The sequence below is a fragment of the Dermacentor albipictus genome, chromosome 1 (genome assembly GCF_038994185.2).
Source record: "Dermacentor albipictus isolate Rhodes 1998 colony chromosome 1, USDA_Dalb.pri_finalv2, whole genome shotgun sequence".
NCBI lineage: Eukaryota > Metazoa > Arthropoda > Arachnida > Ixodida > Ixodidae > Dermacentor > Dermacentor albipictus.
Window position 1 is genome coordinate 178707087 of NC_091821.1, and position 23754 is coordinate 178730840.

The 23754-nt window shown below is 47.0% G+C and overlaps 1 protein-coding gene across 1 annotated transcript in view; it reads left to right on the forward strand.

The window, feature by feature from the left end:
* The first annotated feature begins 18175 nt into the window (after positions 1–18175).
* Positions 18176–23754, forward strand: part of Msr-110 — a 68642-nt gene continuing 63063 nt past the window's right edge. The window contains exon 1 of the mRNA XM_070533997.1: positions 18176–18499. Within this exon, the coding sequence (XP_070390098.1) occupies positions 18233–18499 (267 nt within the window). The 5' untranslated portion in view covers positions 18176–18232. The remainder of the gene's footprint in view (positions 18500–23754) is intronic.

A 23754-nucleotide genomic window follows, 5' to 3' on the forward strand; every position in this document is an offset into this window, starting at 1 on the left:
AGGCATCGCTACAATATAGCAGTCGGGCCGAATCTTATAACGGTTCGGAATACGAACCGTTCACTTCGCCGCTTACGTCACTAGATGTGCCACTCCCAAGCCGGCGGTGGAAGAAGGGGAGTACGCGACCAATAGAAGAGAGGGTGCCACCTCTGAAGTGTACGTCATTATATGACGAGCTAATCGAGGAATTGCAGAATGTTTCTGCTTGCTAAATAAATGTAAAATATAAATTAAATATTATACGCCAAGTTTTGAAGTATAAACTTATGGTGCCGGGCGTTTACGCAATGCAGAAGTAATTTATTAATGTCATTGTTTTTCATTCTCAGCCCACAGGTGGTATCGTAAGCGTAAATGAGTTGGCAGAGCGTAGCTCTATGTCGTCTGCTACCAGGAGCTCGCACGATGCATGCAACAGGAACGCACTGCCAGCACTTCTCAAGTAGCTAGCGCGACAAAGCCGTGAACTGGTTCTTAGGGACACCTTTACTAGCCGACTATATCAATTTTCCTTCTTTTTTCGCCCTTCGTCATCGGCTCAGACATGAGTTGCTCGCCGCCGCGCTGCCGCTATCGCTGCGATCTGCCCCACGGCGCGTCGTGTGATAGAAGCAATGGAACTTAAATCGAACATTACGATACACGGGCCCTGCATTGCCTGCGCGAAGTCAAATCGAAGAATGTGGTGCTGACGGTGCGCGCTGTGCCGTGAAATTGAGAAATAAAGTATGGCACTCCCGAGCTAGAGAAAAAAGGGCAGCCAAATAAGAGAGCTCCACAATACCTTCCCGTCCTGTCTGTATAGTTTTATCAGACGAACGAAAGAAGCGCTGAACCAGCCTAGGTTGAACCCTTCTGACTGCTGAACGGCGATCTGCGAGCTATTCACACTGGCGATAGCACTGCGAATTCGATCTCACCATGCAAATATCTCCTTGGCACTGACTTTGAAGCTGAGGTCACGGGAAAGCTCACCCAGCCCTTTAACCGGCCAACACAGTAATTGCGAGAGCAACTTTGTGGACAATGTCGGCAGCAGAGATCTAGGCAATTCCGATGAATGCTTCGCGTCCGACTGAGCTCTGGGAGCTGCAGGCCGGTCGCAATGAACCGCAGCGCGCAATATTCCTCCCTCTGCGTGGAATGGCCACTCGTACGCTTGCACCCGAGTCTCCTCCATTTGATAGCGTAGCCTGCAAAAGGTCTACTTAGAAAGCCAGCAAGGGCGGTGCAACTCATTATTCGTCACTTCTTCGAAAGCGTATCGCATCTGACACCGAAAGAGCAACGCCAAGCAGACGACGAAGGCAAGTAATAGCCTCCGAAGCAACCAACGCACGCGCGCGCGACGCCCGCGTGTCTCCGGGGACGCGCGACCGGCGCGCGGCGCCAGGGTCACAAGCCAACAGCCAAGACACAGCAACGGAACCCAAAGCGGACTACCCCTTCGCCGGTTCCTACGACCGGTTCGCTTTGAAGATGATTGACAGATGCGTGACGTATTCGAAAATTGCGATACCGCCCCGCTGCCTCTGACGACCTGTGACGTAATCAAAATTTTGGCCAATCAGGTGAGGCCAAAGGAACGGTTCCCCAACCGAACCGTTATAAGATTCGGCCCCAGGAGACGTACCTGTCCACGATGCCATTTCTTTAGGCCATAAATAACTCTAAATAATTGTCTGTGGCAGATAGCGTAATTTTAGTGATTAAGTTGGATTACTCAAACAGGTGGACGTTACTTCCACAAGAAATCGAAAGGCATAATCAACTAATTAGCAAAAATTCGCGAATTAACGTTTTACTTAATTCTTCTACGGCGCATGTTGCAATTTACTAATTGTAGCCGGTAAGTTCGCAAGGCGAATTCCTAGTTCACTTGGAACGAACTTTCAAGATGACACCAGTTCCGAGACACTCTTTGCCAAAATGTGCTACGAAATACATGGGCGTTCCAGTTGCTTTCGTGCTCCAATGCATAAAACGTCGGTTTGTAAAAAAAGTAAGTGGAACGCTAGCGCACTTTTGCCGTGGGTTTCACGGCGCATATCTCGAAACCCATGCAACCCTGAGAATTCTTTGCAAGTTAATATGCATTACAAACTCACCAGCTACAATTTGTGAATTGCAATACATGCGCGCCGTAAGATAACTGTATTATAGTTAATTAGTGACGTTTTATTAATTAGTCGTTTATGCGCTTCGATTTCTCGTGTGACTAATGTCCGCCGCTTCGAGTAATCGAGCTCAAAGATTACAATTACGCTACCTGTCACTGTGTAGTTCAAGAAAATACACATGGTCTAAAAAAAAAAAACACCCCATTTATTTAAGGCACGAAGACCATCCAGGTAAGAAAAAAATTCACAGCGTCTCTTACGTTATCCCTAACGACTTTAACGCGAAAGCCCAAGAGCCGATGCACATGGCGTACACATCCGCCGTAATTCGCTTAGTCTACTTCGATTAGTAATCCCTCTTAATTCGTTTACTCATCGTCTTAATTCGCTTAATCTACTTCGCTTAGTCATCCACCTTAATTCGCTGAATCATCCTCTTAATTCGATTAGTCTAATACGCCTAGTCATCCACTTAATTAGCCTATCATCCTCTTACATCGCTTAATCATCAATCTTAATTCTGTAGCTTTTATCTCGCCTGAATCATCCACTTAATTCGCTTAGTCATCCCTCTTAATTCACAAACTTGACTCGCTTTATCATCTATCGTCATTCGCTTTATCATCCATCTTGTTTGCTAACGTGGGTATGAGTTTTTTGTACCTTCGCTTCTTCGACGCGCGGTTTTGCGGGGGTGTGTGATCCATTGAGAACTGAACGATGAGTTGGAGTTGGGCCCGAGTTAAAGCTTTCTCTTAGCATCCCAGCTGCATTAGTAACGGTTTACGTAGGTAAACCACATTACAAATTGTTAAGAAATATGTGCGACAAACACTTCCTAACTTGTAGTTTAATTTACTGATCACGAGATTACACACACACACACACACACACACACACACACACACACACACACACACACACACACACACACACACACACACACACACACACACACACACACACACACACACACACACACACACACACACACACACACACACACACACACACACACACACACACACACACACACACACACACACAATCATCATCATCATCATCAGTCATTCTTGCTGCAACTGACGAAATTTATTGCCGGCGTTGCTCGCTGTATTGGTATTGTGGCACTGACATCTTGCATGAACTGAATTGCTCATCATCATCATCATCATCATCATCATCATCATCAGCCTGGTTGCGCCCACTGCAGGGCAAAGGCCTCTCCCATGCTTCTCCAATAACCCCGGTCATGTACTAATTGTGGCCATGCCGTGCCTGCAAACTTCTTAATCTCATCCGCCCACCTAACTTTCTGCCGCCCCCAGCTACGCTTCCCTTCCCTTGGGATCCAGTCCGTAACCCTTAATGACCATCGGTTATCTTCCCTCCTCATTACATGTCCTGCCCATGCCCATTTCTTTTTCTTGATTTCAACTAAGATGTCATTAACTCGCGTTTGTTCCCTCACCCAATCTGCTCTTTTCTTATCCCTTAACGTTACACCTATCATTCTTCTTTCCATAGCTCGTTGTGTCGTCCTCAATTTGAGTAGAATCCTTTTCGTAAGCCTCCAGGTTTCTGCCCCGTAGGTGAGTACTGGTAAGACACAGCTATTATATACTTTTCTCTTGAGGGATAATGGCAACCTGCTGTTCATGATTTGGGAATGCCTGCCAAACGCACCCCAGCCCATTCTTATTCTTCTGATTATTTCCGTCTCATGATCCGGATTCGCCGTCACTACCTGCCCTAAGTAGATGTATTCCCTTACGACTTCCAGTGCCTCGCTGCCTATTGTAAATTGCTGTTCTCTCCCGAGACTGTTAAGCATTACTTTAGTTTTCTGCAGATTAATTTTTAGACCCACTCTTCTGCTTTGCCTCTCCAGGTCAGTGAGCATGCATTGCAATTGGTCTCCTGAGTTATTAAGCAAGGCAATATCATCAGCGAATCGCAAGTTACTAAGGTATTCTCCATTAACTTTTATCCCCAATTCTTCCCAATCCAGGTCTCTGAATACCTCCTGTAAACACGCTGTGAATAGCATTGGAGATATCGTATCTCCCTGCCTGACGCCTTTCTTTATTGGGATTTTGTTGCTTGCTTTATGGAGGACTACGGTGGCTGTGGAGCCGCTATAGATATCTTCCAGTATTTTTACATATGGCTCATCTACACCCTGATTCCGTAATGCCTCCATGACTGCTGAGGTTTCGACAGAATCAAACGCTTTCTCGTAATCAATGAAAGCTATATATAAGGGTTGGTTATATTCCGCACATTTCTCTATCACTTGATTGATAGTGTGAATATGGTCTATTGTTGAGTAGCCTTTACGGAATCCTGCCTGGTCCTTTGGTTGACAGAAGTCTAAGGTGTTCCTGATTCTATTTGCAATTACCTTAGTAAATACTTTGTAGGCAACGGACAGTAAGCTGATCGGTCTATAATTTTTCAAGTCTTTGGCGTCCCCTTTCTTATGGATTAGGATTATGTTAGCGCTCTTCCATGATTCCGGTACGCTCGAGGTCATGAGGCATTGCGTATACAGGGTGGCCAGTTTCTCTAGAACAATCTGTCCACCATCCTTCAACAAATCTGCTGTTACCTGATCCTCCCCAGCTGCCTTCCCCCTTTGCATATCTCCTAAGGCTTTCTTTACTTCTTCCTGCGTTACCTTCGGGATTTCGAATTCCTCTAGACTATTTTCTCTTCCATTATCGTCGTGGGTGCCACTGGTACTATATAAATGTCTGTAGAACTCCTCAGCCACTTGAACTATCTCATCCATATTAGTAATGATATTGCCGGCTTTGTCTCTTAACGCATACATCTGATTCTTGCCAATTCCTAGTTTCTTCTTCACTGTTTTTAGGCTTCCTCCGTTCCTGAGAGCATGTTCAATTCTATCCATATTATACTTCCTGATGTCAGCTGTCTTCCGCTTGTTGATTAACTTCGAAAGTTCTGCCAGTTCTATTCTAGCTGTAGGGTTAGATGCTTTCATACATTGGCGTTTCTTGATCAGATCTTTCGTCTCCTGAGATAGTTTGCTGGTATCCTGCCTAACGGAGTTACCACCGACTTCCATTGCACACTCCTTAATGATGCCCACAAGATTGTCGTTCATTGCTTCAACACTAAGGTCCTCTTAGTGAATTGAATTGTCCTCTTAGAACTGAATTGCTAGTTGAACTGTAACTACTCCGTCAAACAAGAGATGTGCCAGAAATGTGCAGCGACTCTTAACTGTAATTACTTCCTGTCGATCACTTCGGTACATATGATACATGACAGTGGCGTAGTCACATGGTAGCTCACCGGGCACGTGCCGCCACCCTTGCCCCACTCGCGAGAGAGAGAGAGAGAATCATAACGGAAAGGCACGAAGGTTAGCCTGGGCACGAAGGTTAGCCAGGCTTATAGCACCATAGGCTACCCCTCTTCCTCGAAATTTCTCGGTTAGTTTGTGGCCATTCCATTCCAGTTTCCTTCCCGTTCCTTCCCATCCCCGTCCCCAGTCAAGTGGGTCCCTCCCACCCCACTCGAAAAAATATTTCTGGCTATGCCACGGATAAACGAGCAAGAAGGAAACACCTGAAATCAAACAACATATGGTTTCGTATATAACTCGGCCAGAAGTCTGTTTAAACCTAAATGTGTGAACTACACGTGAAGCCAGCAATAATTTTTTAGCACGCGATGACCCGTTGTGTCGCTGCAGTGTCACACCTGCAGTGACATTTGTTTAACGGTCAACCTTTTTTTTAAAAAAAAAAGATCGATTAGCATTCTTTGGTAACGTTACCCACTTTGCGGTATATGTCCAACCTCTTTCCCCCAGTGACCCCGGTTGTCTACTAGCTTGAGCTACTTGATATCTGCTGGCTACTGTATTGCCGAGCGGACATGGGCCACTGAGTAAGTGTCCGAATAGACATACAAATTGCTGCTGATTACTGTCTATAGGCCAAGTGGACAGCTCGGGCAACTGGTTATGTGCCCTAACAGACAACTTGGGTGCTGCATATGTGATGCTGGCATGCGCCCATTCTTGGCAAATCCTCCAGAATGGATGTAGCAAGGTGGCACAAGGAATGTGTAGCCTTAAATACGGGCTGTTGTTCACGGTGATTAGCATCTTTAGGATACTTCACGCGCTTTCCGGTGTCTGTCTGTCCGTAGCAACACTTTCCCCGCCGACTTGGGTCAGTGGGTGGTCCATGTTCTAATGGGTAAAGCATTGGGCTGTTGCACTGAGGGAACCCGGTTGGAAACCAACCGTCGGTACCAACTTGGGTCACTGGGTATATGCCGTCCTTCACTGACAAAAAAAAAAAGAAGCGTTTAAAGGTTCTCGGCTGCTGGGCGGAATCGAACTCGTGTCATATGTATTCGTAGATTATATATTACATTTTTTGTAAACCCTGACGAAGATCGGTCCACCGATCGAAACTGTCGAAATTAAATACTTGTTCTGTTTACCTTGTAGCACCACTCAAGTTCTTTACGTTTGAAAGGTAGCCTGAAGAAACCCTCTTTGCCTATATATATATATATATATATATATATATATATATATATATATATATATATATATATATATATATATATATATATATATATATATATATATATATATATATATATATATATATATATATATATATATATTCAAACACACGTCACGCGCGCTACCCGCCGTGGTTGCTCAGTCGCTATGGTGTTGGGCTGCTGAGCACGAGGTCGCGGGATCGAATCCCGGCCACGGCGGCCGCATTTCGATGGGGGCGAAATGCGAAAACACCCGTGTGCTTAGATTTAGGTGCACGTTAAAGAACCCCAGGTGGTCAAAATTTCCGGAGTCCTCCACTACGGCGTGCCTCATAATCAGAAAGTGGTTTTGGCACGTAAAACCCCAAATATTATTATTACGTCACGCGCGAACTTTGTAGCGGCGCCGACAGATGGCGCACCGTGTCCAAAGGGGAACGCGAGAGAAGAGCCCGGCTGCATACACGCCTCACACACGACTGGTATCTGCGGTGGCAATACGGTGTGTCGCTACATTGCTTCAATGCTAATCGCAGTACCGTCGACATTCATACTGAGATGGTTTCTGCTGAAATTTTTTAGACTATACAGAATTTTTAAAAAGCACGTGCCTGTGGCAAATAGCGTAATTGAAGTCCTTGAGTAGGATTTTTAGAAGCAGCGGCATCACTTGCTGAAACGCCCACGTATTTTATCGCGCACTTTGAAAAAAAAATTATGGGGTTTTACGAGCCAAAACCACTTTCTGATTATGAGGAAAGCCGTAGCAGAGGACTCCGGACATTTCGACCACCTGGGGTTCTTTAACGTGCACCTAAATCTAAGTACACGGTTGTTTTCGCCCCCATCAAAATGCGGCCGCCGTGGAGGGGATTCGATCCCGCGACCTCGTGCTCAGCAGCCCTACACCATAGCCACTGAGCAACCACGGCGGGTATCGCGCACTTGAGAATGAGTATCTCGAAACTGGCGTGATCATAAACATTTAAGTTGGTACGCCTTGTAAGCTAACCCACTACTTTTCATAAATTGGTATATGTGCCGTAAGGTAATTAATTAAGAAGTTAACTAGTGAATGCTTGTTAGTTAGTATACTATGCATTTCGATTTCTCGTCCAAGTTACGTTCGCTTATTTGAGCAATCCAGTTAAAGGATTAGAATTATGCTATCTGCCAATTATCTGTCCTCAAGCCAATATCTGTCCTCAATTTGAGTAGAACCCTTTTCGTTAGCCTCCAGGTTTACGGGGCAGAAACCTGGAGGCTAACGAAAAGGGTTCTACTCAAATTGAGGACGACGCAACGAGCTATGGAAAGAAGAATGATAGGTGTAATGTTAAGGGATAAGAAAAGAGCAGATTGGGTGAGGGAACAAACGCGAGTTAATGACATCTTAGTTGAAATCAAGAAAAAGAAATGGGCATGGGCAGGACATGTAATGAGGAGGGAAGATAACCGATGGTCATTAAGGGTTACGGACTGGATCCCAAGGGAAGGGAAGCGTAGCAGGGGGCGGCAGAAAGTTAGGTGGGCGGATGAGATTAAGAAGTTTGCAGGCACGGCATGGCCACAATTAGTACATGACCGGAGTTGTTGGAGAAGTATGGGAGAGGCCTTTGCCCTGCAGTGGGCGTAACCAGGCTGATGATGATGATCTGCCACAGGTGATATTTTTGAAAACGTTATGTAGTCTAAAAGATAAAAAGCACCTTATAATGTATATTAAAGCGATGGAGCGCCCCAATCACAACAAACACCTTCGCGTCGAACTCTTAGTGGAGAGCTATTGCAACGAAGTATAGCAGCCAGGAAACTATAGGCACACTATAGTATACGGGGTTTCAACTAAGGTGCAGTGATTACTACAACACCTGCAACGTAAAGAGAGAAAAAAAAAGAAGAATAAATGGGTGCTTTACTGGAGAAAACCACGATCGGATTATGAGGCACTCCGAATTAATTCCGACGACCTGAAATTCTTTAACTTGCACCCAAAGCATGGTACATGAGCGTTTTGTGCATTCCGCCTCCATCGGAATGCGGTCGACGTGGCCGCGGAATCGAACCCACGACCTCGCGGTCAGCAGCGCAACGCCCACTGGGTTACCGTAGTTGGCGCCTACTTACGGGAACGCCTACGACTTAAAATTGGTTATCTTTACAACTTGACTATAAGACGACGCGATGGATTGAAGAAATTTTTTAACAGATTCCAGTGAAGCTAAATGATTACACTTCAAACCGTTCGCGAGATAAACCTGGAGTTCTCCAAGGCACCGTACTAGGGCCGTTGCTCTTTTTAATTTACATTAATGATATCACCTCCTACATAACTTCACCAGCGCGGTTGTTTGCTGACGATTGCATCATTTATGGGTAAATAACTAGCGATTCGGATGTCCGTTCTTAACAATCTGATCTAATAAAAGCTAACAGAATGGTGTAAGACATGGCAGATGAAACTTGATGAGCAAAAGATTATATAAGCATCTAAAATTTACTTTAGCTTCGGTCAAATGTGCTAACCAGTACACAATTAATGGGGTCAATAGTGAAACCCTTTCTTCGTTTGAGCACCTGTGAGCCTTCTTTAACTTTGATCTAAGCTGGAATAATAACGCAGTATATATTACTACTAAAGCTCTAAAATCACATGATATTTTAAAACAACGTTTATATCTCGCGAATATGGATACAAGAATATATACGCGCGTAAACCACCTTAATCAGAGCCCCATTGGGATACGCATCATTCGCATGGAAACCTCGTCATGAAAACTTTGCGCGCCTGCTCCATTCAGTACAAAACAAAGCAGCATGGTTCATCACCACCTCAAACTCACGCTACGAAAGCGCGCCCATTAAAAGAAAGAATGCTCATCTGACGTCGCTTGCCATACGTAGAAAACTTTCCTTTTTTTTTTCAGGGCCTTTATTAAGTGATTTGCCATTGGCTCGCAACTAACATCCTCCCCGCTCATCACGTTTCAGGCTTGTTACGAACTTGCACCGCTGCACCACGATTACGACTTTGTGGTCCCGTAGCGCTCGTCACCCGTTTTGTGACAGAGCGTTGGTAGCGAAGACTCCGAGCCTGGCGTCGATGAGAATAACAAAAGGGACTTTATACATTATATACAGGTTATCATACAGGACATGAACGGGTCGGCACTGGGGCCGAGTGCTCACAACAAACGCGACTGTTCTCGCACGGCGACGTCCGGCGAAAACGCGTGACACATCTCACCCCAGTCGGGAGCGACACTGTCTCCCGGTGGGTCGGCGGATCCTGTTTTTCAGGCAGCGCGTCGCTGCTTTTATAATCCCCGAGAACCATTGTCACTCAAACGGCCCAATACAAAGTCAGCACACGACGGTCGTCCGAGGGGTCCAACCAGCGACCGCGCTGGCCACCCGGTTCAAAGTTCGCGCGCGTGGTGACCTCCATGCAAGAGGAGGTGCGGCGCCGGGCTGTCTGGTACTCGCGGACACGTCCAAATCTGCTGCTCGCCGAGGCTTCTCCCGCAGGATCCCGCTGCCTGACGGCTCAGCATCTTGACTTGTGAAGGGAGAATTAGGGCGCTCGCAGGATAGATTCTGCATCTTGCAGATTCGGAATGCGGGCTTGTGGTGATGGCACAACAGGCTGTAGTGACGACCGTGCTTTTAAAATTGAACCGATGTTTTCGCCCTAACTAAGAAATACCAAAATTCACCGCTTGTTTTATGAAGAAAATAATGGAACTCTTTAGCAAGGTGAAGTTGCAGGTCACTTGGTGAGACATTGTGAATAAAAAACCGCTACGGACACAGATCGACGGAGGGAGACGACAACACAGGGTGGTACTAGCAACTGAATTTTTATTGAAAGACAGCATGGCTTTTATAGAACATGGCACGTGTAATCCGACGACCAAATAGTAACCAGGATGAAGCAAAAGACCAATAAAAAAATTTTGAAGATGGTAGAGTCTTCTCGGAGGATTAACATACTCGTGGAAGTGAAAAGCTGAAAGTGAGCAACACGAAATGTAACGAATAACACATAAACGTGAGGCAACACACGGCTGCATCTGCCCCCCCCCCCCCTTGTAAAGGTGGCTTCCCCGCAACGCGAATGTAATGGCGGCGCAGTCAGTTTGAACCAGCGCTTATATGTGCACTGTTTGCACGTTTTATGAGGTGGAAAATGTAGACGTCGCTCTCGTGGACGCAACCATGCACGCGCTGTATATAAACAAGCACCGTTACACGGAGTTGCATCTCGGGGACTACAGTCCTCAAGGACGACAGAGCTATAGCCGTCGCTTGTGTACTCCACGAGCGGCGAAACGTCGAACGTCGTTACACCGATGGTCCGAGGACTGCCGTATCAGTGCCATTAGGACGACGAAGGCACCGCCCGCAGGAAACGGGGACGGTCGGCGAGAGGCCGTGCAGCGCCATTATGCCATGAAGCTCCCAGCGTTGTTCCTGGCAGCGGGGAAATAAGTCAGAAGGTGTCACAGAATGAAAGTCTTTCACCCCTGCAGCTTGGTCGTCCTCATCCCTATGACTGGTTACCGAGGGTCCCTGTAGCCTGATTGAGCCTTCGATTCCTGACAACGCATTATCGCACTTCGTCTCGATTTGAATATCACGGCTGTCGCCTTATAGTTGGACCAGTGTATACTGCATAGAAACACACTCGTGATTCAGAAAAAGGGTCTACATGGGTTCCACGTTTTCGAGAGTGGAGTGGAAACGCATTCTGAGGGTTGCACTGAAGTACTGGTCACGCCCTATTGATCTTACATCCAAAAAAGCACCCTCGGACACTTCGGAACAGTACTATGTACTATGTGGAGCGCCAGTGCATTTCCCATATGGCACATTTTGGGGACGGCCACATGAAGCCAACGGACTTAACTCTTAACTACAGGCGTCGCATATAGCTAGTACGCGTGCAACTCTGGAGCGGGAAACTGGCCAACGAACCTTCGTGTGGCGCCACACGACATCAGGGCTGCAAAAGTCGAAACCTTTGCTATGCGATGAGCGAGAAGAATGAGGGGAACCGAGGACGTCGATTTCTTGTTAAATAGAACCACATAAGGCCAATGTAATAATTAAATGTGTTGTTTTTTAACTGATACGCCGAAATAATATGAAAAAGGTAAATTAAAGTGAACGAAAAGACAACTTGCCGCCGGTGGGAGCCAATTTGCTTTCAAATATAGCGGGAAAAAAATCGAGCCCTTCGGCTCCCTTTGTTTGGGGACGGATGTCTAGAGTGAAGTTTTGCGATATAGGCTTTATTACGGCACGGCTTCAAGCCAGCATTCTAAATACGCGTATCTGCAGTGAATAAATAATATGATAATTAGTGGAACTTCGTTAACCAGCCATTGAACATTGCGATTTGTTGAACGCCAAAAATCCTCCGCGGTAGTCCAGTGGGTATGGCGTTGCTCTGCTGAGCTCAAGGTCGCGGATTCGATTCCGGCCCCGGCGGGGCAGCCTTTCAATCAAAGAAAGTTATTTTGAGTAGTAAGAGAAGAAATAGCTCGTACATTGGCCCGAGCTGCGCCATTATACCGAAGTAAACATCGATCGCGATTGTTTTACTTTGTGTAAATTTATGTCTGACTGTACTTTCACTCTGTTTTAAAACTCTCAGGCAACCGTTCCCATCTCTGCGTGTGAAATTGCCAGGCATCGCATGCAAGTTTTTATCATAACAGGATGGACGCGTCGTCAGCGCGGATTTTCTATTACATGAAACGCTATATACCTGAAGAACAAACCAATACTTTAGCTTGCAACTAATCTTCAGGTCATTCAGTGAAACTTGGGTCGGACAGTCCTATATGAGCCCTTTTAGAAAAAAAACAAAATAGCGGCCTCCACAAGGTGATAAAGAAAGAGAATACATTAGAATCTATGTAATAATCACTAATGAAGGGATTAGCTGAACTGGCTAATAAACTTTTAATTGATAACTTTAGGGGCGTGTAATCGCAAAACTGAAGCCAGTGAATACGTGAACATAGACCTTAAACACGTATCTGCCAACTGTCCCGAATTTTCCGTAAAGTTTACGAATTTGGGCTTATTCTACGACTTCACGTAATGTTCGATCAAATTTTACGGAAAAAGAATCTATGTTCGCGGAAGTGTTTTAAAGCTATTGAAAGGCTGGGTGGTGCAAGATTGCAAAAATACATGCAAAAATATATTGCGAAAGTACTTGCGCCATATACCAAAAATGTCACATACCAGAAAGGTACTTGCTTTGATCAAGTTTATTCATTTAAGATCTTGAAGCAGGCAATATCGATAGCAGTGAAGGCGCTGAAAAAACTCGCCGCGATATAAAAACAAGTTGTAAGTATCTCTTGTTCCATGTTTACTGCAGCCTGTGTGCTGCATGTAAAGGCACATTGTACAGGTCCAACGTACATCTTGGAGCTAAGTTGACGCTTTTGCGTGCGAAAACCACCATACGATTATGAGACACGCTGTAGCGGGGAATTATGGATTAATTTGGCCACTCGGGGCTCTTTAACGTGCACCCAAATGCACGGGCGTTCTTGCCTTTCACCCCCATCTAAACGAGGCCGCCGTGGGCGGGATTTGACCCCACGCCCTCGGGCTTATCATGGACAACGCCAAAAGCCACCACGGTGGGCACATCTTGGAATATATGCGAAGCGAAGTTATCGTGAGGCGGTCGCTCAAATTTTATAAATTTGCCCGTTTCATTCCTGCGTCTTTGGCCTAAAGGACACTGGCAAGCGCGCACCCATGCTACACAATGTGCCACACGTGGCGATCATCTGAAAGAGTTAGTTGGCGTTGCCATTATGGAGGTATAGGCGAGATTGTGGCCCAGTGGTGAGCACCGGGCTGCTTGGCCGGGGGAACAGTTGTTGGGGCCCGCCATCACTCGGGGCCATTAATTCAATTTCATTTTTTTTAGTGTAGGCTTTTCCGCAAGACAGCAGCAGAAGCACCCAAGCAGACACGGCTGGGCAAGTACGGGAGGGTTCGCAAAGAAAGCTTCGCGTTAAAAAATCGCCAATAAAGTTTGGTAAGTGTCGGACATGTAGTGTGAGTCACCAAGGCAAAGAAAAAAAAAATGCTCCTGAAAAAAAAATTTGCCGGTTCTGCTCGCGGCGCTGCTGATCGAAAGCTGCCTGCTCCTCAGGAGTTCGTATGATGCGTGGCCTATTAATCTCGGAGCTGGAGAGAAACTGTTGCGCGCGCGCTGAGCTGCGACGGAGAGCAGCTACGTCACTACTGGCGCAGCCAATCGCGCGCCTCTCTCTTCTTTTTTTTTCGCGCATGCGCACGGGCTTGCGCAGGAGTTGATTGATTAATTGATTATTTATTCGTTTATCACGTACACATGTGATGGGAGGCGAAGGGAAAAGCCATTCATGGATGGCTTGAGGAAGTGCTTTGCTCCCATACTGGCAAAGACAGCAGCAGAGGCACACACATTTTGTTCACATGGTCAAACACTTTCACAAAACCATCATATTAAACACAACATTGTCATAATACACTTTGACAAAACCTTGAAATTAAACACATCCCTAGTTACTGCCCTACACAGGGCATCATTCGTTAACATACGTCACTTCGCATCAGCATGGAACGCCAGCGCAACATTTCATAACAACGTACGCGTAATAATAATGGCACTAAAACAATATAATTAAATACAAATCATAAACAGCTCTAGGAGTCAATTTTAGGCTAGAAAGAACGCGTACAAGTCATAATTTTACTTCGGGAATTTCTATTTGTTTTTCATTATATTCATTTAGTAAAAAAAAATAAATTATGGGGTTTTACGTGCCAAAACCACTTTCTGATTATGAGGCACGCCGTAGTGGGGGACTCCAGAAATTTCGACCATCTCGGGTTCTTTAACGTGCACCTTAAGTACACCGGTGTTTTCGCCCCCATCGAAATGCGGCCGCCGTGACCGGGATACGATCCCGCGACCTCAGCAGCCCAACACCATAGCCACTGAGCAACCACGGCGGGTACCCTAATTGTACAGCACTTTTCGTGCAAAATTGGCAACTGCAAACAAGAGTCGCTAGGTGTTGAGAAATTAAGCGATCTACTAAGGGAGAGAGCCAAGGCAACAACCAGACAGGGAGGAAAAGCGAAAATTCTTTGTGAAAATATTTATGGATCAACATCTTTTTATTTAAAAAGGAAGTAGAGAAAACGCTGCCGGAAGTGGAGAATAATTCCGCGCGTTTTGAATGACGCTTCTACAGTTATCATTCGAGCCGCCTGACATAGCCACTTCTATACTGTGCTAATGTGGGTACCTCTCACAGGCGTACCTGTGAAATACACGTTATTTTAATTCTCTTTTGCGGGTTTACGCGTCTTCATGGCGAATGGTGGGCATTATTAACATTTCCTCTAGTAAAAGTATCTCCTCCCCCTCATTTTCATGGAAAAGTTACCTGGGTTTGCCCCCCCCCCCCCCCCCCGCCGCCCCGAAAAGATATCTGCGAACGTGCCTGATTTGATGACTTGGTTGCTGAAGCATGACTTTACGAATGGGTTTAGCGAACAGTCCAGAAAGCAGAGGCAGTGTTTTTGTCGTCGCCAACCACGAGCACGATCAGGTGTTGCGCACTCGTAAGCGAGTTTCGATCGTGGTGGCTACCTTGCAGAGTGAGGCTAGTCGAAAGTCGTTACTAGAGCGCTACCATGTGCTCCTATATAACCACGCAGCAGCAAGTCTCCACCGTCGAAAGTTCTTGGCGAATAAAGTCAAGCATCGGGACACGTTAAGGCCACAAAGTGCGGCGGAAAGGGTTGGCGGTTGGGGAGGTGAATAGTTGGGTAGCGGACGTTCACTTTTTCCTCACTGTGCTGCCGAGCCGTGTACCTGTAGTGACAGTCATCCAGATACTTGGGGAGACCCCATTGCATACGCAGTCACTGTATACATCCCATCCTCCCTTTTCTAAAGTGATAAGGAGAAGTGCTCTTGCTTCTCTGTGCAGAACAAATTAGCCGTTGTCAAGCCGAAAGTAACACGACAACTATCTTGACCCTCTGTTCGTTCTCCCCTATAGCCGTTTCCTCATTGACTTCCTCTCATGCCTTCTTTACTGTTGGGTTCAATGAGCCCGTTCAAGTCCACTCAAACTTGCGACATTCAGACTCCCGCATGGCCCGTATGGTTCCGAAATGCTTTTTTTTTTCTGCTCGGTTTGTTTCCAGTTTGCGGGGCGTAACTGGTGACGTGTGTAATTTCGCGCGCATCACTACCAACATTCTGTGGATTTTTCCGCCCAAGCTTTTGAATTTCTATGTCATATGCGTCGCTGACTCATGACAGGGTGCTTCCTACTTCCCGTCTTCGCTTATGCTGATATGAAAGGTATTGAATCATTCCCCTCGTTCCTTTGCTTTGTCTCCTTCCATCCTATTTCTTGAAAGCGAAGAGCACCGATCCATCTACTCTTCATGGCGGATATCTCTCGTCGTCATCTCGTCATGTTTTCAGCAATGAATGAAATCAACTAAGGCTGAAAAAAAAGTGAGCTTGCTCGGGGAGCTATAACCATAACATACTTTTTTACAATCCATGATACCGTACAAGACTGCTTATTGCGTTTTGTACCCCAAAGGACAAAGCGCTTAGAAAAAAAAAGAATCATTGGGCAACGCGGAACATTATCCAGCTCAAACGGGCACTACGCCGTGCGTGTAAGAACAAGCCAAAAAAATGCTTGTCTCATTCGAACCATTGTTGAATGGAACAGATTCGATGCCAATGTGTTCACAGGATGCCACTCAGCGGAAATGTTTCAGCAGAGGCTGGAAGTGCTTTTTGTCTAAATGTGTTTAAAATGTTCTCCCACTCTGTAACAGCCCGTAAAGGCTTAACAGTATTGGAAATAAATAAAGTAAATAAATTATAGGACTGCGCGTCACTTGAGGCATGACTCAGCTAATTCAAGTGAGGACTCACCTCGGAGACGGAGAGCGAGAAACAAACATAGACGATATGTCAAAGGCTTTCCGGCCGTCCTTTTAGCAGAGGTTTCCGCCCACCGTTCTTTTATCCTGGCTTGGGACTGGCCGTTCGGTAGCTGGGCAGATTTAAGCAACACGAAATCACACGTATGCTATACAGAGATATAAGAAATCGCGCACAACAGATTCCAAATTTTATGCACGTCTGGATAAGTAACTAATTTTTTTACTAACACCTGAGGTTATAGAGCAACTCTATAACACATGATCATAACAAAACGTTTAGCTATAGAAGCCGGTGATAATGTAAACGCATTCACCGTCCACGTAAGCGCGGGCATCGAAAAAGGCGCATGCAGGTCGTCAGCGCGTATATTAAGCACTTCCGGCAAGAAACAAAACATTCACGGCTCTGCGCTCGTTCGAGCACGCCGTCGGTGCGTGCACGCGAAGCTTCCAATATGACTGCAGCCCGGGTTTTGAGCCTTCAGGGTGGGGTGTCACAGACAAGATGCAGTCGCAAGATGCAGATTCTTTGCTCGAATCACTCCGTATAGAGATCGTCAACAGAGAACAGCGGCGTCGCCTGGGGTCGACCTTGTAAGCTACGTCTGTACCTCTGGACCTCATGAAGGCCTGACGCACCGCTTTTGGAAATATATTGGAACTATTAAATGCCATTGGAATGACCATAACTTGCACGCGGTGTCTTCGGGCGCATCGAGACATGTTGCTATGACGCTCCGTTATAGTGGTGTCTGGAGAGTACACTGCACGATTTGACCGGCATCATTACAGCCGCCTAGTTGGATCCCGGGCCGTATAAAGGAATTATTTTCGGGAGAGGGTTTGACATCGCTGACATAATACTGTAAATATATTATACATTTACATTTTCACATATAATTGTAAGCACATATATGTAAGTTGTGCTTAATAGCACGTCACCGCAGTGATGGTTTCGGTGGAGTCGAAACCTCCTACTCCTCCCCCTTGTTGCAACCTGGGTTGGCTCCGTTTAGGGCATGGTTCATGCTTACGGATACGTCTGCATGTTCGAGCACTATAATGCACGGTTGTTGCTCGCACTCACTATGATTTGGTGCGCCGTTTGGCTGTTTCCTAAGTTACGTAAATTTTAGAGTTCACTCTCCGCTTAGGAGACAAACAGAAAAGTATGGCGAGCAAGAGGTTGCGTGAATGAAATTGCCGCATCCGGCCTGCGAAACGAGCCGCGTGGGACACGGATTCTCTTGCGACACTGAAAGACTCGGTCGGCACGCGTTCGCGAGCGCCTTGCCCTGCTGGTGCTGCGTTTTCGGAAGTCCTCGGCGGCGCAATGCACGCTGCATTCGCGGCTGCTCTTGGGGCGTGCGGGGTTCCTTGGCTTCCTCGCGTCGTGCGTCGGCGGCGGGGCGAGGGTCGCTCGGCGTGCGCTCCATGCTGTCAGCCACCGCGCTGTGCGTGTCCGCGCCGGCGAAGCCGGACATACGGTGTCGTGGGCCCACAAAGGCGCCGAGGCGCGCCGCGGCGGCGAGGGAAGGCACAAAATGGGGCTTTCCTCGGGTCGCGCTCTCGCGGGCGGCGTTCAACCTGGTTGGCTGGCTGCGAGTGCACTGTCCTACTTTGGACGGCGTCACGGGCCCCCGCCGCCTCGGCCAGCTCCAGTCGGTTCGCTGCAGGTGCGACATCACACACACACAATCGCTGCCATGGACAAGGCCCAGGAAGCTGCCGCCGCCGCCGCTGGCATGGCGCAGATGGACTACCCGGCTAGTGAGCTGGGCTCCATCGGCAGGGACCTCCTGCCACCCCCGGTGAGTCGCGCACTGCAGGGCCCTTTAGTTCTGGCGGATGTCGCACATCCACCCCGTTCGAACAGCTGAGCCTTTCTTTCCAGTTCCTCCTCTTTCCAATGCCTTCCATGATGGTACACGCGTGTCTGAAGAATCGTCATATTGCAAGGCTTAAAGACCTGTTCGCCTTATGACGATGGTTTACGACTTTTAATCACTGCGAGAATGTTTGAGCCTTTTATTCGAGGTCTGCGTCTAACAGCTATAGGTATGGTGAGCAAAACGAGAACAAGGTGAAAGCAGGAGCCAACGTGTCAACAAGTGGACTTGTCTTCTTCAAGCTAGGTATGGTGTGACATGCACCTTTCTTACGGCTTTCTCGAGCCGAGTGCTGATGTCGGATTATTCCGCCAAGGAAACTTGTCGGAACCCATAGCATGCGTACCCTTGCTGAATCACAGGCCGCGTGTGTGGCATATACGTTCACACTGCTCTCTAGAGCGCTCGAGTACACTGCACGGGCTGCGGCTTCTTTCAAGCGTCGTCTCTCATGCCGAGCAGCAATGCAACAACATCGCTTTCTTAGCCTCGCAGCGCGCCGCTCAAGCGTTCTACACAGAAATGGGAAAATGCCGCTTCCGCGCTGCCACAACTGATAGTCTGATAGTTACTGATAGGCTGATGTCATATTGTTGCTTGGCACGGTTCGGTGGTGAAACGGAACGCTGGGAATATCGAAACAAAGTGGTATTATGCGTCACAATGTGAGGATCTTCCCAGTCTCTGTACAGAAGGCGCGGCGCCACAGAAGGACGAGGGCTCACTGACCGAGCCGGTTCTGTATCCTTCCGTAGCGCTCAAAAGCAAACAGCACGGATACACTAAACGCTGCCCAGGGGAAGACAACTGTGGTGCACTCTCTCCCACCACAGTGTATGCATTGTATTAAGGCACTGTCAGGCAAGAGAGAGCGCGAGAGAGAAACGCAGAGGGAAAGGTAGGGAGGTTAACCAAGGGCGTGCCCGGTTGGCTACCCTACACTTATGGAGGGGGAAAAGGAAACAACGGACAAGGGGAGAAAAAAAAAACAATAGTCAGTCATTCACAGTCAGTCGCAGAGGAATTTCCGCTGTCACAAGCATTCACACAATCCAGTGTCCTTCAAGAAACGCAGAAGGGCTTTTGGGGCCTTTTGCATGCAAGAACGCATAGGCCATGGTCCAAGAACCTTTTCTTCTGAGAGCGCTCTATTGTCTAGCAGGTTGAGTTTCGCTTGTAAAGTACGTCGTTGAGTGTCAAAGGATGGGCAGTGACACAGAAGGTGCTCTAGAGTCTCATCGCACCCGCACAAGTTGCACGCCGCACTGTTGGCCATCCCAATTAGGAATGAATATAAATTTGTAAATGCGTCGTTCAACCACATGCGACACAGTAAAGTTGTTTCGCGACAGGAGAGTCCAGGTGGCAGGCGAAGTCGCAAGTTAGGGTCGAGAGAGTGCAAGCGTGAGTTGGTGAAACCCGGTGAATTCCATCGTATATAGAAGTGTGGTGTGGTGAGTAAGTGATTGAAGTTGTCGCGCAGCATCAGTTCTTGAAAGTGGTATATAGGAACCCGCTGATGTTTTTGGTGAGCCGAACGCGCCGCTTCATCTGCGCTGTCCTTGCCGACAATTCCGCAATGGCTTGGCAACCATTGAAATACAATGTCGTGGCCTTTATCGAGCGCGTGATTATGAGCGTGCCTTTTCGTACACTAGCTGCTCGTGTAACCCATGACGTAAGGCAAACTGCAGAGTTTGTAGGGCTGCTTTGTAATCGCAGAAAATGGCCCACCGATTCGGTGGCTGCTGGAGCACGTACTTGAGTGCACCTCCAAGAGTCGCAAGTTCTGCTGCTGTCGACGTTGCATTGTGCGAATATTTAAACTGCAAAATGTCACATCATTTGTGATATCCCGAGCTGCCATCAGCCATGGCTTAACTTTACTGCCGGTGCGTGCCATGAAAAATGTATCTGACCGGTTCGTTGAAGGCAACGGGATGCATTGTTTTCGCAACAAAGTGATAGATAATATGGGGCCCAATTCGCAAAGCGTTTTATTCGTGTTCTTTGCCATCGGCAGTGCCGCCTTCGCTAATGATATGTCCAGCATCGAGATTGGCTAAACTTTTCTCTTGCGAACAATTCTCGCGTAAGAGCTTCTTGTGAATACGGCGTACTGTTTGTTGAAAGGGCTCAGGGATAAGAGTGAGCAAGTCATGGGTGGAGGAACTGTTCGATGCGGTACTTTACATTGGTGACGTAGGCCCTGTAAGTGAGTGGGGAGGAGAAGCCCTCTGGTGTTACGGGGTCCTCGTGAAGAACTTCAGCCTTGCAAAACTATGTAGGACGTACAAACTAGCCAACGACAACGAGAAAAAAAAGCCAGAGAAAAAATATAAACAATGGAACTTCGGAATCGGGCTGACAAGCTGGCACGTGGCTCGTTGACCGTCCTTACGATTCACTTATACGTACCACCTGACAGTGCACGTGACACCCAATGCCGCGTGCTGGTTCATTGGTGTTTTTGTACTTCTTTTTATCTATACGACTGCCTTGTTATACTGCATTTTTAAAAGCAAGGGATATTCAACTTCGTAACTGCGTTTTTGCGTTTGTTTGTTAGTTTGTTTAGAGGCTAATGAATTAAGCCATCGTATCTTATTGCGAGGTTATATTACTCCGTTACGTTTTATCTCGCTTGTGCACTCTCTCTTATGTCATGATTTGTGTCTATATCAAGCTGGTAGAACAAGTATGGAGTCACATACAAGGATTTTAATTAAGTCATCGGAGTACAGGTCGTACGCAGGCTGTATGCAGGTTGCGTTGTTTAATGCTCAACAAAACATCATCGCCCGTAGCTTGGGCGATGGCACAAAAGCCAAGTAACCTCCCCCCCCCCCCTCCCCAAAAAAAAGGGAAATATGTGGATCGCACGCACTGTGGGAATCGATGTAAGCGAAGCTTGCTGAGCTGTTTGCTCTGATTGACGATAATTAGCGGCGATGTTGACGGCTTATGTTTAATTTCTTCAGCCTTTAGCCCAATGCGAGAGTGGTGAGCTGAAGTTAAACGTTACCTTGCCTGCACCTCCGGTGTTTCTCTACGTGGTACACAGAACACTCGGGGGGAGGTGCACGTTTGCTTGAAACGTTGTTGTGCGCCATACTTGATAACCTCTGAGAGGGTTGAGCATATTCATTGCCTCAGATGGCACAGAGTGGCAAGGCTGTTATGCACTCGTTTCGCGACTGCGTCGGTGCTACCCGTTATCTGCCTCCGCTCTTTCCTCCACCCTACCATTCTATCTATAGTTGGATACAGCTCAAGTCTGCAGTGAAGCCCCGCCCACGCCCTCATAACCGCTAGCCACTGTTCCTCCGCAAGGCTGCAAATAGTTCGTACTTCAAACTTTCCCTGTTATCTAAATTAGGTAGTTTTTACTCATCTATTATAGCGGAATGGTGAAAGCCTAATTCTTTATTAAACTGACATAAAACGCTTGCTTCGATGCAACTATTTACTGTCAAGTTTCACTTCAGTTGGCATTGAAGTTTCATGAGTAAAACGGACTCAGCAGTGAAATGAACTGTACCGTGGACTTTTGAAGGGTGAAATGCTCAGACTCCATACACTTTGTCCCTGTCTCTTGCACACCTAATCGCTTCCGCCGATGAAAAGACCCTTCAAGAACAGCAGACGCCACGGAGGTATCAAGTACGACGCCATTTTGAAAGCTTCACATGACGACGACTTCGTTTACTTCTGTGATTGGTTAACGGAGTAACACAACCCCACGCGGTCCGTGTGCCTTGGTTGCCAACTGCTGTTCTTTAACTTTGTATCCTGCTATAGCTTCCCTCTGGGCTTGCACGTTAGTAGAAATGTAGGCGCTGCAGTTTCTGCAATCACAGCTCTCAAGAGGCGAATGTGGCGACGCCCATGGAGCACCAGAGGGCATTGTGCACATTCGACGCGTTGCAAAGGTCCAAACGAGTTTCTCGTGTCGCCTTTCCTCTCTGCCGCGCTCCTGTCATGTACACACACGCTCTGAATCACCCTCCGACGCGGCGTACCAGACAGCAGCAGCAGCAGCAGCAGCAGTAGGAAAGTCAAAGGAAGAGGCAAAGAAAGCTTCGCTTTAAAATAAAATTAGCATTACTGCACATTTCAGCTTGCTCCTGTATCTGTTGCTCTATATATGTTCACACAACAAGCAAAAAATGTACCGTGCCAAGCTGTTCAACGAAAAAAATAACAATAAAATATAACGGTGTGAGATACAGTCATAAGTTCTGTGGCTACGGTGTTTGGTCGTCAGAGGTCTGACGACCGAACACCGTAGGGCTCAAAAGCGTATCTTGCACTGTGCTTTTCAAATCTATCTCTCTCTATTCTTTTTTTTTTGTTCGACAGCTTGGCTAACGTTATCTGGGACACCCTATACCGTGGGGCACCACGTTCCTAGCTGCTGTTAGATGATGATCCACTTTTAGTTGGAAAGTATTCCATAAATGCATGCTACAACTTGGTTATATTAAATGTCAGTGCTTGTAGATCTTCAGAATGCCAAGAACAAGAAGAAAAACACTGCGGCCTCATTACTGAATTGTTCACCTGTTGTAACACGTTTGCCGCAGCACTTCATGGCGGCGCATATTATTATTATTGATATCATTATTATTATTAACAAGTTGCTTTGCTCGTTCTCATTTTGCACGGATTCGCCTCAGCTAGATTTGTCTATGACGTCTATGAATGCGCAAGAATTAACGGCATTTTTAACCAGCATGTCTGCCGTTAGCTGCGTGTATGAGCCGCTCCAGTCCGAGCTCACAGTGTATTCTTCCCCGTGCCGGCAGATCTTGATGCAGGGAGTGAGTTCAGCAGCGGCGTTGCGCCGCAAAAGGTTATTTCTGCGGGCACCTACGAAGCACACTGCACTGTTGCTTTCATTTTTGTTAAGTGCCTTAGAATTGAAGGCGTGCCCTTTTTAACGCATCCATACAGGGTCAGCGCGCAAACTTAGGCGTGGCGGTGCAAGACAGGACCTGAGCGCGCCATCGTCGTGCGTGCACTGCGAAGCTCCTGGTGACGTCGACCATTACTTGTTGAAGTGTCCTGAATTTGACGCAGATTGTTAAATGTCAGTAGGTGGACTGAAGTTCAAGATTGCCCCACACACAAACGCGTGATGTTTTGCTCTCACTGGACATATAGGAAGGAGGTGT